Genomic DNA, 12,977 nt, shown 5'->3' with positions numbered 1-12,977 from the left:
CTGACCCACTGCCCAACCTGACCCTCAGACCCACTGCCCAACCTGACCCTCAGACCCACTTCCCAAGCTGACCCTCTGACCCACTGCCCAAGCTGACCCTCAGACCCACTGCCCAAGCTGACCCTCAGACCCACTGCCCAAGCTGACCCACTGCCCAACCTGACCCTCAGACCCAGTGCCCAATCTGTGCCCGCTTAGGGGGAAGAAGAACGATTTGGATTTAAATGATTTGGCATGCATCCAGTTAATGATTAATTCGTTTTAGGGTAAAACTGTGAGTGTTGAATATAAGAGTTTATACAACAGGTTGGTCTAATCCTGGATGCTGATTGGTTAAAAGCGCATTCCAGCTGGTGTCTATTCCGCAAGTTACCACCAGCTAAATCTATGACGTTAAAATGCCTATTTACTCTGTTCCATCTGACTGAGCAGTCCACTGTCTCATCAGCCCAGCCAGACAATGTATAAACATGATCTTCACTGTAAAAAGCATAGACTAGCAATTGGTTTTCAATAGCGGAGATTTGTATACAACCAGCGGTCTGTCTCTCTGACATCTCCAGCTGTCTCATAGTAATGAACGTGTAGGGGTCAGGAGAAGGGACGAGACAGACAGGCAGGCAGCGTTTCTCAACTAGTCGAAATGATGAATCAGCTGGCATAATTTTTATGAATATATATCAAATAAATGTAAATAGAAAAAATGTCAAATGAAACTAAATGCAGCTACTTTGCAGTTTTTCCAGCTTCAGTTTGAAATGATTGTGTTAGCTGTGTTGTTGGCTAGCTCCTCTGAAGTGATTGTGTTAGCTGTGTTGTTGGCTAGCTCCTCTGAAGTGATTGTGTTAGCTGTGTTGTTGGCTAGCTTCTCTGAAGTGATTGTGTTAGCTGTGTTGTTGGCTAGCTCCTCTGAAGTGATTGTGTTAGCTGTGTTGTTGGCTAGCTTCTCTGAGGTGATTGTGTTAGCTGTGTTGTTGGCTAGCTTCCCTGAACAACAGTGTCCTGACAAGAGAGCACATGTTCTATGCCGGAAGAAATCGCGCATCATTAGCTCATTCTTATGAAGGTATCCAAATAAATTTAAGTAGAAAACAGCTTAGTGCAAATGCAGCTACTTTTCTGTTATTCTGACTGCAATGTTTGACCTGACTGTAAGTTAGCCATAGTTGTTTAGCTAGCAAGCAAGGGATAAGAACGTTGCCAGCCAGTATGGCAATAGAACATTTAGATCGAACGAACTGGGTCGCGTCCATAGATACAAAACAAAAATACTTAACGACTGGGTCACGTCTCGGGCCTAATAACACCCATGCCAATATATCCTCCAAACACCGGCTTCTCTGACATTATCACTCAAATTAGAATACTAGAATGGTCTTGAACCTTCTTATGATGGCATAAATGGCAGACATTTTGGTCAGGGAGTTGGTCAAACATGGTTTGCCAGTGCTGTGATAAGATATTGTGTAAAATAATGAATTTGAAGAATTGATCTACACTGTATGTTTGTTAGCTAGATAGCCAGACAGTTTTAGAGGAATGATTCCATTCATGTTTCAAATTAAATGCCAACATGCCAACATTCCATTCAGACAATGCCGTCAATCCACAGCCATACAGTGGCTGAAATCACTTGATGATAGGATTTAGACAAGTTGTAAATACAACAAGTTCTGATATTGTATCATATAATAGCACTCACAGTATCCATGAAAGGAAACATTTAGACATTTATGGTCTGTTTACATATATTTTAGAGGCTATATATATACATAAACTTTGTATAAAACCTGTATAAACTGTATTTATAATTATATAACAATATTTTAGGTTGACAATAATTCTATTACACAATGTGTGATATATCACATGCCTATTTCACTTTTATTCTCCTCCATCAGTAAAATCAGGATTATATCTATACTGCCATTCATTCACATTAGACTGGGTTGGATTTCTCCCTGACCAATATGGCTGCCATTTTCACCCCATTCTGAAACTTTTAGGCTTTATGACATCACCCATCTAGTAATTTAATAGGATCTCTATGGTGTTTGCATTCAGTAATACAACACATTCAATCATAGGTTCCATCAGGGGAGGACTGGGACCAGAAATCGACCCTGTCATTTCTAACATTTCTAGGCCCACATATTGGCCCATTTTTTTCCCTTGAGGCCCCCTGGGATAAAAATCGACCAGCCCATCTTGCATTTGCCCGAAATGCAATATGGCCAGTCCGCCCCTGGTAGATTTAATGTGGATATTGGGTATGGAGAATGAGAGAGATGTGTCCCAGCCATCCTCACCTTCATGCATTGTGACAGCAGAGTGAAACGATCCATCTCTCTTCATGAGATTCACGTTTATAGGACTTCCAGCTGTGAATCAAAATAAGCTCTCTCCCCTGATTAATACCACTGACGTACAGCTCCGGTGTTGCCATGCACTCCAATCACTCCTTTCCACTGTGATGCGATGCTGATGCAGTTTCCATGGCAACCACTGCTGCTTCATCTCCGCAATGGAGGGAGTCCAGGTTGGGCAGTGTCTCTCCTGGGGGTGGGTGTATGTACGTCACTCAGTCGCCACAGCAACCTCTCCACAACACCAACTGAAAGCTTTCAGTGTGCGTGTGTCGGTTAGACAGTGTAACACGATACTGCTCCCGCATCCTGTACTCTGACATTGATTCTCCTAGTATTGACCGTCTCAACCCGACTCAGTTTAATAGTACAGCTAAGATGAAATGCTTTACCCTCCCTCCCTCCCTCCTCCCTCTCTCTGCTTTCACTACAGTATAAATCTCATTCTATCGTTGTGGTGCGGTGTAGCCCTGTGTATCGGCTCCTTTGCCATGCATCAGGGCTGTATTCATAAGGCATCAAACGTAGCCAAAATAGATTGAAACAAGGAGAGGCTCCCTGAGCATGTCCAATAAGAAAAGCTAGTTTCGTGTCTCATTGTAAAATGTTTTTCTACAGTGTGACATAATAAATATGAGCCACCAGCCAGTGACCTTCATCTCTGCTGCTGAGCTAAAGTCTTATTGATAGTGGGCTCACGTAGGCTGAACATCCAGTCTCTAAATCTCCACAGAAACACATGCTGCAGGGCCTTGTTGTTTAACACATAATACAGGGCCTTGTTGTTTAACACATAATACAGGGCCTTGTTGTTTAACACATGCGACAGGGCCTTGTTGTTTAACATGCTACAGGGCCTTGTTGTTTAGCATATGCTACAGGGCCTTGTTGTTTAACATATGCTACAGGGCCTTGTTGTTTAACACATGCTACAGGGCCTTGTTTTTTAACACATGCTACAGGGCCTTGTTCTTTAACACATTCTACAGGGCCTTGTTGTTTAACACATTCTACAAGGCCTTGTTGTTTAACACATGCTACAGGGCCTTGTTGTTTAACACATTCTACAGGGCCTTGTTGTTTAACACATGCTACAGGGCCTTGTTGTTTAACACATGCTACAGGGCCTTGTTGTTTAACACATTCTACAGGGCCTTGTTGTTTAACACATGCTACAGGGCCTTGTTGTTTAACACATGCTACAGGGCCTTGTTGTTTAACACATTCTACAAGGCCTTGTTGTTTAACACATCCCACAGGTGAATCCTGTTTTCATTGATCATCCATGAGATGTTTCTACAACTTGATGGAGTCCCCCTGTGGTAAATTCAATTGATTGGACATGATTTGGAAAGGCAGACACCTGCTATATAAGGTCCCACAGTTGACAGTGCATGTCAGAGCAAAAACAAAACCATGAGTTCGAAGGAATTGTCCGTAGAGCTCCGAGACAGGATTGTATCGAGGCACAGATCTGGGGAAGAGTACCAAAAAATGTCTGCAGCATTGAAGATCCCCAAGAACACCGTGTCCTCCATCATTCTTAAATGGAAGAAGTTTGGAACCACCAAGACTTCCTAGAGCCGGCCGCCCAGCCAAACTGAGCAATCAGGGGAGAAGGGCCTTGGTCAGGGAGGTGACCAAGAACCCGATGGTCACTCTGACAGAGCTCCAGAGTTCCTCTGTGGTGATGGGAGAATCTTCCAGAAGGACAACCATCTCTGCAGCAATCCACCAATCAGGCCTTAATGGTAGAGTGGTCAGACAGAAGCCACTGCTCAGTAAAATGCACGACAGCCCACCTAAAGGACTCTCAGACCATGAGGAACAAGATTCTCAGGTCTGATGAACTTTTTGGCCTGAATGCCAAGCGTCACTTCTGGGGATGTTTTTCAGCGGCAGGGACTGGGAGACTAGTCAGGATCAAGGGAAAGATGAACAGAGCAAAGTACAGAGAGATCCTTGATGAAAACCTGTCTCTAGAGCGCTCAGGACCTCAGACTGGGGCGAAGGTTCACCTTCCAACTGGACAACGACCCTAAGCACACAGCCAAGACAACGCAGGAGTGGCTTCGGGACAAGTCTCTGAATGTTCTTGAGTGGCCCAGCTAGAGCCCAGACTTGAACCCGATCGAACATCTTTGGAGAGACCTGAAAATAGCTGTGCAGCGATGCTCCCCTTCCAACCTGACAGAGCTTGAGAGGATCTGTAGAGAAACAATGGGAGAAACTCCCCAAATACTGTAGATACTGTTCTCTGAGGTGAACGCTGATCAATCCAGGTAGGCCTGAGTACCAAGCTGCTTGGCCCTGGAGGAACCCTGGGGGAGGAAGGGACAGAGGAGAGCGGCCGAGAGCCTGTTCTGTTCTATACAATAGATTTCACCCTACGTCTCTATCTTAACAGGCGTGTGTGTGTGTGTGTGTGTGTGTGTGTGTGTGTGTGTGTGTGTGTGTGTGTGTGTGTGTGTGTGTGTGTGTGTGTGTGTGTGTGTGTGTGTGTGTGTGTGTGTGTGTGTGTGTGTGTGTGTGTGTGTGTGTGTGTCAGGGTTTACGTTAACATTTTAATTTACCGGACATTTGAGAAATTGACCGGACCCATATGGTAACATGATTATGGTGTTCACCCACGCTGCTCAGAATGACAGAAATCACATTTACAATATGGTCATTCATAGTAACAGAACATGCAAGTCGAGGATGCAACGATGTGTGGTCCTTACCGAATTCTGATGTGCACATTGAACATGTTGGAATAACTGTCCATATTTACGTTACAGTTACCCCAATACAGGTGTGCTGAGCTTGTAGCATCATACTCGAGGCTGCTTCAACAAAGTACTGAGTAAAGGGTCTGAATTGTTCATTATGTAAATGTTATATTTCCACGTTTTATTTTGTATACATTTGCAAACATTTCTAAAACCCTGTTTTTGCTTTGTCATTAAGGGGTATTGTGTTTAGATTGATGTGGTAAAAAAACTATTACATCAATTTTAGAATATGGCTGTAACGTAACAAAATGTGGAAAAGTCAAGGGGTCTGAATAAATTCCGAATGCACTGTAAGTGATGAACGGTGCAGGAAATGATGGGGACTGGTAATTGCATTTGAGGCAGATGCAAGTGATTTCAGTCAAGAGATTTACAGATTGTTCTTTGCAGAGCTAGAACATAATATCAGACATCAATCTAGTTTATTTTCGAGGTGCTGATTTGATCATTTGAGCTCAGTTAGGCTGCTTACAAATCATAAACTACAGTAACAAGTCCTGCCTTTAACAATTATTCGCAAAAGGCCGGGTCCAGGCCAGGTCTAGGCCGGGTTATTGTAAGGCACATTGTGATAACTGCTGATATCGAAAGGGCTTTACAGATTAATGTCACTAACTTTCTCCCACCCTCTCTCTCTCCCCTCCCTCTATCCCCCTCCCTCTCTCCCTGTACCTTGTCTCCCCCCCCCTCTCTCCCTGTACCTTGTCTCCCCCTCCCTCTCTCCCTGTACCTTGTCTCCCCCAGGACCTCTGCCCCGGCGGGGATCTCCGTCTCCCTGGCCCAGCGTGCCCGCTACGCCACCTACTTTGACGTGGCAGTCCTGCGCTGCCTGCTGCAGCCCCACTGGACGGAGGAGGGGGTGCACTGGGCCCTCATGTTCTACCTGCAGCGCCTGCGTCAGATCCTGGAGGAGCGCCCGGAACGCCCGCCGGAGCCACTGGTCCCGCCCCTGCCCCGCCCTCGTAGCAGCTCCATGGTGGCCACCGCCCCCTCTCTCGTCAACACCCACAAGACTCAGGTGGGTTATAACCATTGTGTTTATGTCAATCATTAGTTAATACTACAGTATTATATGGTGTTATAACTACAGTACTGTAAAGCCATAAGACACAGGTAATACTAGTACTAGTATAAGTAGTAGTATTTGTAGTAATACAACAGTTCAATGCCCTATATAGTATGCCCTATATAGGATAGTATAATTAAGCAATACGGCCCGAGGGGGTGTGGTATATGGCCAATATACCACGGCTACCGGCTGTTCTTATGCATGACGCAACGTGGAGTGCCTAGATACAGCCCTTAGCCGTGGTATATTGGCCATATACCACAAACCCCAGAGGTGCCTTACTTCTTTTCTAAACTAATTACCAACGTAATTAGACCAGTAAAAACAAATGTTTTGTCATATCCCTGGTATACGGTCTGATATACCACGGCTTTCAGCCAATCAGCATTCAGGACTTGAACCACCCAGTTTATAATTCCTATATAGTATAATTTTATTTGATTTATTTATTTCACCTTTATTTAACCAGGTAGGCTAGTTGAGAACCAGTTCTCATTTGCAACTGCGACTTGGCCAAGATAAAGCAAAGCAGTTCGACACATACAACAACACAGAGTTACACATGGAGTAAACAAACATACAGTCAATAATACAGTAGGAAAATCTACATACAGCATGTGTAAATGAGGTAGGATAACAGAGGTAAGGCAATTAATAGGCCATAGTGGCAAAGTAATTACAATATAGCAATTAAACACTGGAATGGTAGGATGTGCAGAGGATGAATGTGCAAGTTGAGATACTGGTGTGCAAAGGAGCAAGATAAATCAATAAATTCAGTATGGGGATGAGGTAGATTGGATGGGCTATTTACAGATGAGCTATGTACAGGTGCAGTGATCTGTGAGCTGCTCTGACAGCTAGTGCTTAATGCTAGTGAGGGAGGTAAGAGTCTCCAGCTTCAGAGATTTTTGCAGTTCGTTCCAGTCATTGGCAGCAGAGAACTGGAAGGAGAGGCGGCCAAAGGAAGAATTGGCTTTGGGGGTGACCAGTGAGATATACCTGCTGGAGCGCGTGCTACGGGTTGGTGCTGCGATGGTGACCAGTGAGCTGAGATAAGGCGGGGCTTTACCTAGCAGAGACTTGTAGATGACTTGGAGCCAGTGGGTTTGGCGACGAGTATGAAGCGTGGGCCAGCCAATGAGAGCATACAGGTCGCAGTGGTGGGTAGTATATGGGGCTTTGGTGACAAAACGGATGGCACTGTGATAGACTGCATCCAATTTGTTGAGTAGAGTGTTGGAGGCTATTTTGTAAATGACATCGCCGAAGTCGAGGATCAGTAGGATAGTCAGTTTTATGAGGGTATGTTTGGCAGCATGAGTGAAGGATGCTTTGTTGCGAAATAGGAAACCGATTCTAGATTTAATTTTGGATTGGAGATGTTTAATGTGAGTCTGGAAGGAGAGTTTACAGTCTAACCAGACACCCACATATTCTAAGTCAGAACCGTCCAGAGTAGTGATGCTGGACGGGCGGGCAGGTGCGGGCAGCGATCGGTTGAATAGCATGCATTTAGTTTTACTTGCATTTAAGAGCAGTTGGAGGCCACGGAAGGAGAGTTGTATGGCATTGAAGCTCATCTGGAGGTTAGTTAACACAGTGTCCAACGAAGGGCCAGAGGTATACAGAATGGTGTCGTCTGTGTAGAGGTGGATTAAAGAATATCCAACAGCGAGAGCGACATCATGGATGTATACAGAGAAGAGAGTCGGCCCGAGAATTGAACCCTGTGGCACCCCCATAGAGACTGCCAGAGGTCTGGACAACAGGCCCTCCGATTTGACATACTGAACTCGATTGGAGAAGAAGTTGGTGAACCAAGCGAGGCAATCATTTGAGAAACCAAGGCTGTTGAGTCTGCCAATAAGAATGTTGTGATTGACAAGGTCGAAAGTCTTAGCCACGTCGATGAATACAGCTGCACAGTAATGTCTCTTATCGATGGCGGTTATGATATGGTTTAGGACCTTGAGCGTGGCTGAGGTGCACCCATGACCAGCTCGGAAACCAGATTGCATAGCGGAGAAGGTACTGTGAGATTCGAAATGGTCGGTAATCTGTTTGTTAACTTGGCTTTCAAAGACCTTAGAAAGGCAGGGTAGAATAGATATAGGTCTGTAGCAGTTTGGGTCTCGAGTGTCTCCCCCTTTGAAGAGGGGGATGACCGCGGCAGCTTTCCAATCTATGGGAATCTCAGACGATACGAAAGAGAGGTTGAACAGGCTAGTGATAGGGGTTGCAACAATTTCGGCAGATAATTTTAGAAAGAGAGGGTCCAGATTGTCTAGCCCGGCTGATTTGTAGGGGTCCAGATTTTGCAGCTCTTTCAGAACATCAGCTATCTGGATTTGAGTGAAGGAGAAGTGGGGGAGGTTTGGGCGAGTTGCTGTGGGGAGTGCAGGGCTGTTGACCGGGGTAGGGGTAGCCAGGTGGAAAGCATGGCCAGCCGTAGAAAAGTGGTAGCCACGTGGAAAGCATGGCCAGCCGTAGAAAAGCGGTAGCCAGGTGGAAAGCATGGCCAGCCGTAGAAAAATGCTTATTGAAATTCTCAATTATTGTGGATTTATCGGTAGTGACAGTGTTTCCTAGCCTCAGTGCAGTGGGCAGCTGGGAGGAGGTGCTCTTATTCTCTATGGACTTTACAGTGTCCCAGAACTTTTTTGAGTTTGTACTACAGGATGCAAATTTCTGTTTGAAAAAGCTAGCCTTAGCTTTCCTAACTGCCTGTGTATATTGGTTCCTAACTTCCCTGAAAAGTTGCATATCAGGGGGGCTATTCGCCTTATATAGTAGCTCTTATTACAGTATTATCAAGTGGTTCAGGTTTTCCCATAGTTATGCCATCGTAAATACTGTATATGAACAAAGTTGACTGTCTCTGTACAGTAAAGCGTCCTATTGCTACACTATATCTCTGATTGACACCTGCCATTCACCCTTAACCCCTGTGCTCTCTGCCCATATAAGGACATGAGTCTGAAATGCAACGAGGAGGATAAGTCCCTCAGTTCAGAGACCTTCTCTAAGGTGTCCCTGACCAACCTGCGCAGACAGGCTGTACCCGACCTTTCCTCTGACCTGGGGATGAACCTCTTCAAAAAGGTGAGATGCATGGAGATACATGTACAAGTTCTAAAATCTGGCTTTATTATATTATCTTTCTATTAGCCTCCCTGTTTCTCTCTCTCTCTCTTTCTCTGTCTCAGTCTTTCTCTCTCACTCTCACTATCCCTCTCTCTCTGTCTCTCTCTCTCTCTCTCTCCTCTCTCTCTCTCTCTCTCTCTCTCTGGGTATGGGCCCTCTTTCCTCACATCTATCATTGTCTTTGTCCATGTAAATCATTTCAAACATTTGGCCTACATTTTCTCTCCCTTTTATCTCCCTTTTATTAATTTGACCCTTTAGTATGTTTCGACCTCTCAATCAATTTACCATTATGCGCAGCTGACTCTTCCTAGGTGGAAACAAAACCCTGCTGTAGTTAGAACATTTAGAATGAATGTGTTTGTTTTGTGTCTCCTCCTACCGACCGTGGTACAGTTCAAGAACCGGCGGGAGGACCGTGAGCGTAAGGGCTCCATCCCGTTCCACCACACGGGCAAGAAGCGCCAGCGCCGCATGGGTGTGCCCTTCCTGCTTCACGAGGACCACCTGGACGTGTCACCCACCCGATCCACCTTCTCCTTCGCCAGCTTCTCTGGCGACGACCGGCGGGCGCTGGAGCGCGGGGGCTGGCAGGCTACCATCATGGGTACCATACCAGATCTGGGTTCAAACACTTTTTGAAATTCTTTGAAACATGTAGAAGCGTTAGTTTGAGCGCTTGCCTGCAGTGCCAGATGGGTGTGGTTTGCAGCTTTGCAACTTTTCTATTGGTTCCATGGCACCAGGCAAGCTCAAGCCCAGATAAAATATTTGAAATGATTTCGAATAGTATTTGAACCCAGGTCTGTATATGACCAACACTAGCCACTCACTGTTTGATCTCTCTGTCTTTCTGCTGATAGATCATCTCTATCTCTATCAATAGATTGTACTATTCACGTCTATCCATCTATTGATATATCTATTTTCTATCAATAGGAACTTAAAAAGTACAGGGGAAATGACTGTAGCCTGTATGGTAAAGGATATGTAGAGGAGGACATGCCATGGTACTGTATGTTGCTGGTTCTATCTCTTCCTACTGTACTGGTCTAGTCCCCTGGCTCTCATTAGCTGAGTCAGATGAGTTAGTCACCTGACTCTCATTAGCTGAGTCAGATGAGTTAGTCCCCTGGCTCTCATTAGCTGAGTCAGAGGAGTTAGTCACCTGGCTCTCATTAGCTGAGTCAGAGGAGTTAGTCCCCTGGCTCTCATTAGCTGAGTCAGAGGAGTTAGTCCCCTGGCTCTCATTAGCTGAGTCAGAGGAGTTAGTCCCCTGGCTCTCATTAGCTGAGTCAGATGAGTTAGTCACCTGACTCTCATTAGCTGAGTCAGATGAGTTAGTCCCCTGGCTCTCATTAGCTGAGTCAGAGGAGTTAGTCATTAGCTGAGTCAGAGGAGTTAGTCACCTGGCTCTCATTAGCTGAGTCAGAGGAGTTAGTCCCCTGGCTCTCATTAGCTGAGTCAGAGGAGTTAGTCCCCTGGCTCTCATTAGCTGAGTCAGAGGAGTTAGTCCCCTGGCTCTCATTAGCTGAGTCAGAGGAGTTAGTCCCCTGGCTCTCATTAGCTGAGTCAGATGAGTTAGTCCCCTGGCTCTCATTAGCTGAGTCAGATGAGTTAGTCCCCTGGCTCTCATTAGCTGAGTCAGAGGAGTTAGTCACCTGGCTCTCATTAGCTGAGTCAGAGGAGTTAGTCCCCTGGCTCTCATTAGCTGAGTCAGATGAGTTAGTCCCCTGGCTCTCATTAGCTGAGTCAGAGGAGTTAGTCCCCTGGCTCTCATTAGCTGAGTCAGAGGAGTTAGTCACCTGGCTCTCATTAGCTGAGTCAGAGGAGTTAGTCCCCTGGCTCTCATTAGCTGAGTCAGAGGAGTTAGTCCCCTGGCTCTCATTAGCTGAGTCAGAGGAGTTAGTCCCCTGGCTCTCATTAGCTGAGTCAGAGGAGTTAGTCCCCTGGCTCTCATTAGCTGAGTCAGAGGAGTTAGTCACCTGGCTCTCATTAGCTGAGTCAGAGGACTTCGTCACCTGGCTCTCATTAGCTGAGTCAGAGGAATTAGTCCCCTGGCTCTCATTAGCTGAGTCAGAGGAGTTAGTCCCCTGGCTCTCATTAGCTGAGTCAGATGAGTTAGTCCCCTGGCTCTCATTAGCTGAGTCAGAGGAGTTAGTCCCCTGGCTCTCATTAGCTGAGTCAGAGGAGTTAGTCAGAGGAGATAGTCACCTGACCGCCGCTGAACTGGGTCAGCCTCATTAACTTCATGTTTGTCTGGTTGTTAGGAACGGTTAATGCTTTTAATGTGTTGCAAAAGGTGCACAGATAAAGGGACTTTCTCATTCGAATGTAACCATTAGTTTAAAAGCCCTATAAAAGCCCTATACTTTTGGGCCTACTTTTATGAAAAGATGTGGGTTAACTGGTACAGTAGGATGTGGTATGCATTGTTTTGTGGCAGTGACAGTGAGCTTATTTGGCTATTAGGCAGTCTTAAAAGGTAGGGAAGAGGAACGTGTGTTTGGTTGTAATGCTGTGTTCCGGTGTCTTTCACTCAGAGTTGTGAGTTTGGTTGTAATGCTGTGTTCCGGTGTCTTTCACTCAGAGTTGTGTGTTTGGTTGTAATGCTGTGTTCCGGTGTCTTTCACTCAGAGTTGTGAGTTTGGTTGTAATGCTGTGTTCCGGTGTCTTTCACTCAGAGTTGTGTGTTTGGTTGTAAGGCTGTGTGCCGGTGTCTTTCACTCAGAGTTGTGAGTTTGGTTGTAATGCTGTGTTCCGGTGTCTTTCACTCAGAGTTGTGTGTTTGGTTGTAAGGCTGTGTGCCGGTGTCTTTCACTCAGAGTTGTGTGTTTGGTGGTGTTTTAGGTAAGTTGACGCGGCGAGGGAGCTCAGACACGGCTGCAGACACAGACAACCTGAGTGCTAAACACTCACACTCCCATCACTCCCTGCTCAGAGAAATGCCAGACCACTCCAACAGCCACGGAGACAACACCGTTCACGCCAAGGGGGAGGGTAAGAGTCTATACACCTACAACACCGTACACACCAAGGGGGAGGCTAAGAGTCTATACACCTACAACACCGTACACACCAAGGGGGAGGCTAAGAGTCTATACACCCACAACACCGTTCACGCCAAGGGGGAGGGTAAGAGTCTATACACCTACAACACTGTTCACGCCAAGGGGGAGGGTAAGAGTCTATACACCCACAACACTGTACACACCAAGGGGGAGGCTAAGAGTCTATACACCCACAACACTGTTCACGCCAAGGGGGAGGGTAAGAGTCTATACACCCACAACACTGTACACACCAAGGGGGAGGGTAAGAGTCTATACACCCACAAAACTGTACACACCAAGGGGGAGGGTAAGAGTCTATACACCCACAACACTGTACACACCAAGGGGGAGGGTAAGAGTCTATACACCCACAACACCAAGGGGGAGGGGAAGAGTCTATACACCCACAACACTGTACACACCAAGGGGGAGGGTAAGAGTCTATACACCCACAACACTGTACACACCAAGGGGGAGGGTAAGAGTCTATACACCCACAACACTGTACACACCAAGGGGGAGGGTAAGAGTCTATACACCCACAACACCAAGGGGGAGGGGAAGAGTC

General features: G+C 46.1%; 1 protein-coding gene across 1 annotated transcript in view; it reads left to right on the top strand.

Moving 5' to 3' along the window:
* unc80 (unc-80 homolog (C. elegans)) overlaps positions 1 to 12,977 on the top strand; it is a 113,272-nt gene that overhangs the window by 11,121 nt on the left and 89,174 nt on the right. Inside the window, exons 8-11 of the mRNA XM_082963301.1 lie at positions 5,885 to 6,158; positions 9,180 to 9,314; positions 9,753 to 9,963; positions 12,207 to 12,356. Of these exons, the coding sequence (XP_082819427.1) occupies positions 5,885 to 6,158; positions 9,180 to 9,314; positions 9,753 to 9,963; positions 12,207 to 12,356 (770 nt within the window). The remainder of the gene's footprint in view (positions 1 to 5,884; positions 6,159 to 9,179; positions 9,315 to 9,752; positions 9,964 to 12,206; positions 12,357 to 12,977) is intronic.

The sequence above is a fragment of the Salmo salar genome, chromosome 17 (assembly GCF_965601325.2).
Source record: "Salmo salar chromosome 17, fSalSal1, whole genome shotgun sequence".
NCBI classification, from domain to species: domain Eukaryota; kingdom Metazoa; phylum Chordata; class Actinopteri; order Salmoniformes; family Salmonidae; genus Salmo; species Salmo salar.
Note: the sequence above shows the minus strand (reverse complement) of the source record. Positions and strands in the feature narration are given on the sequence as shown.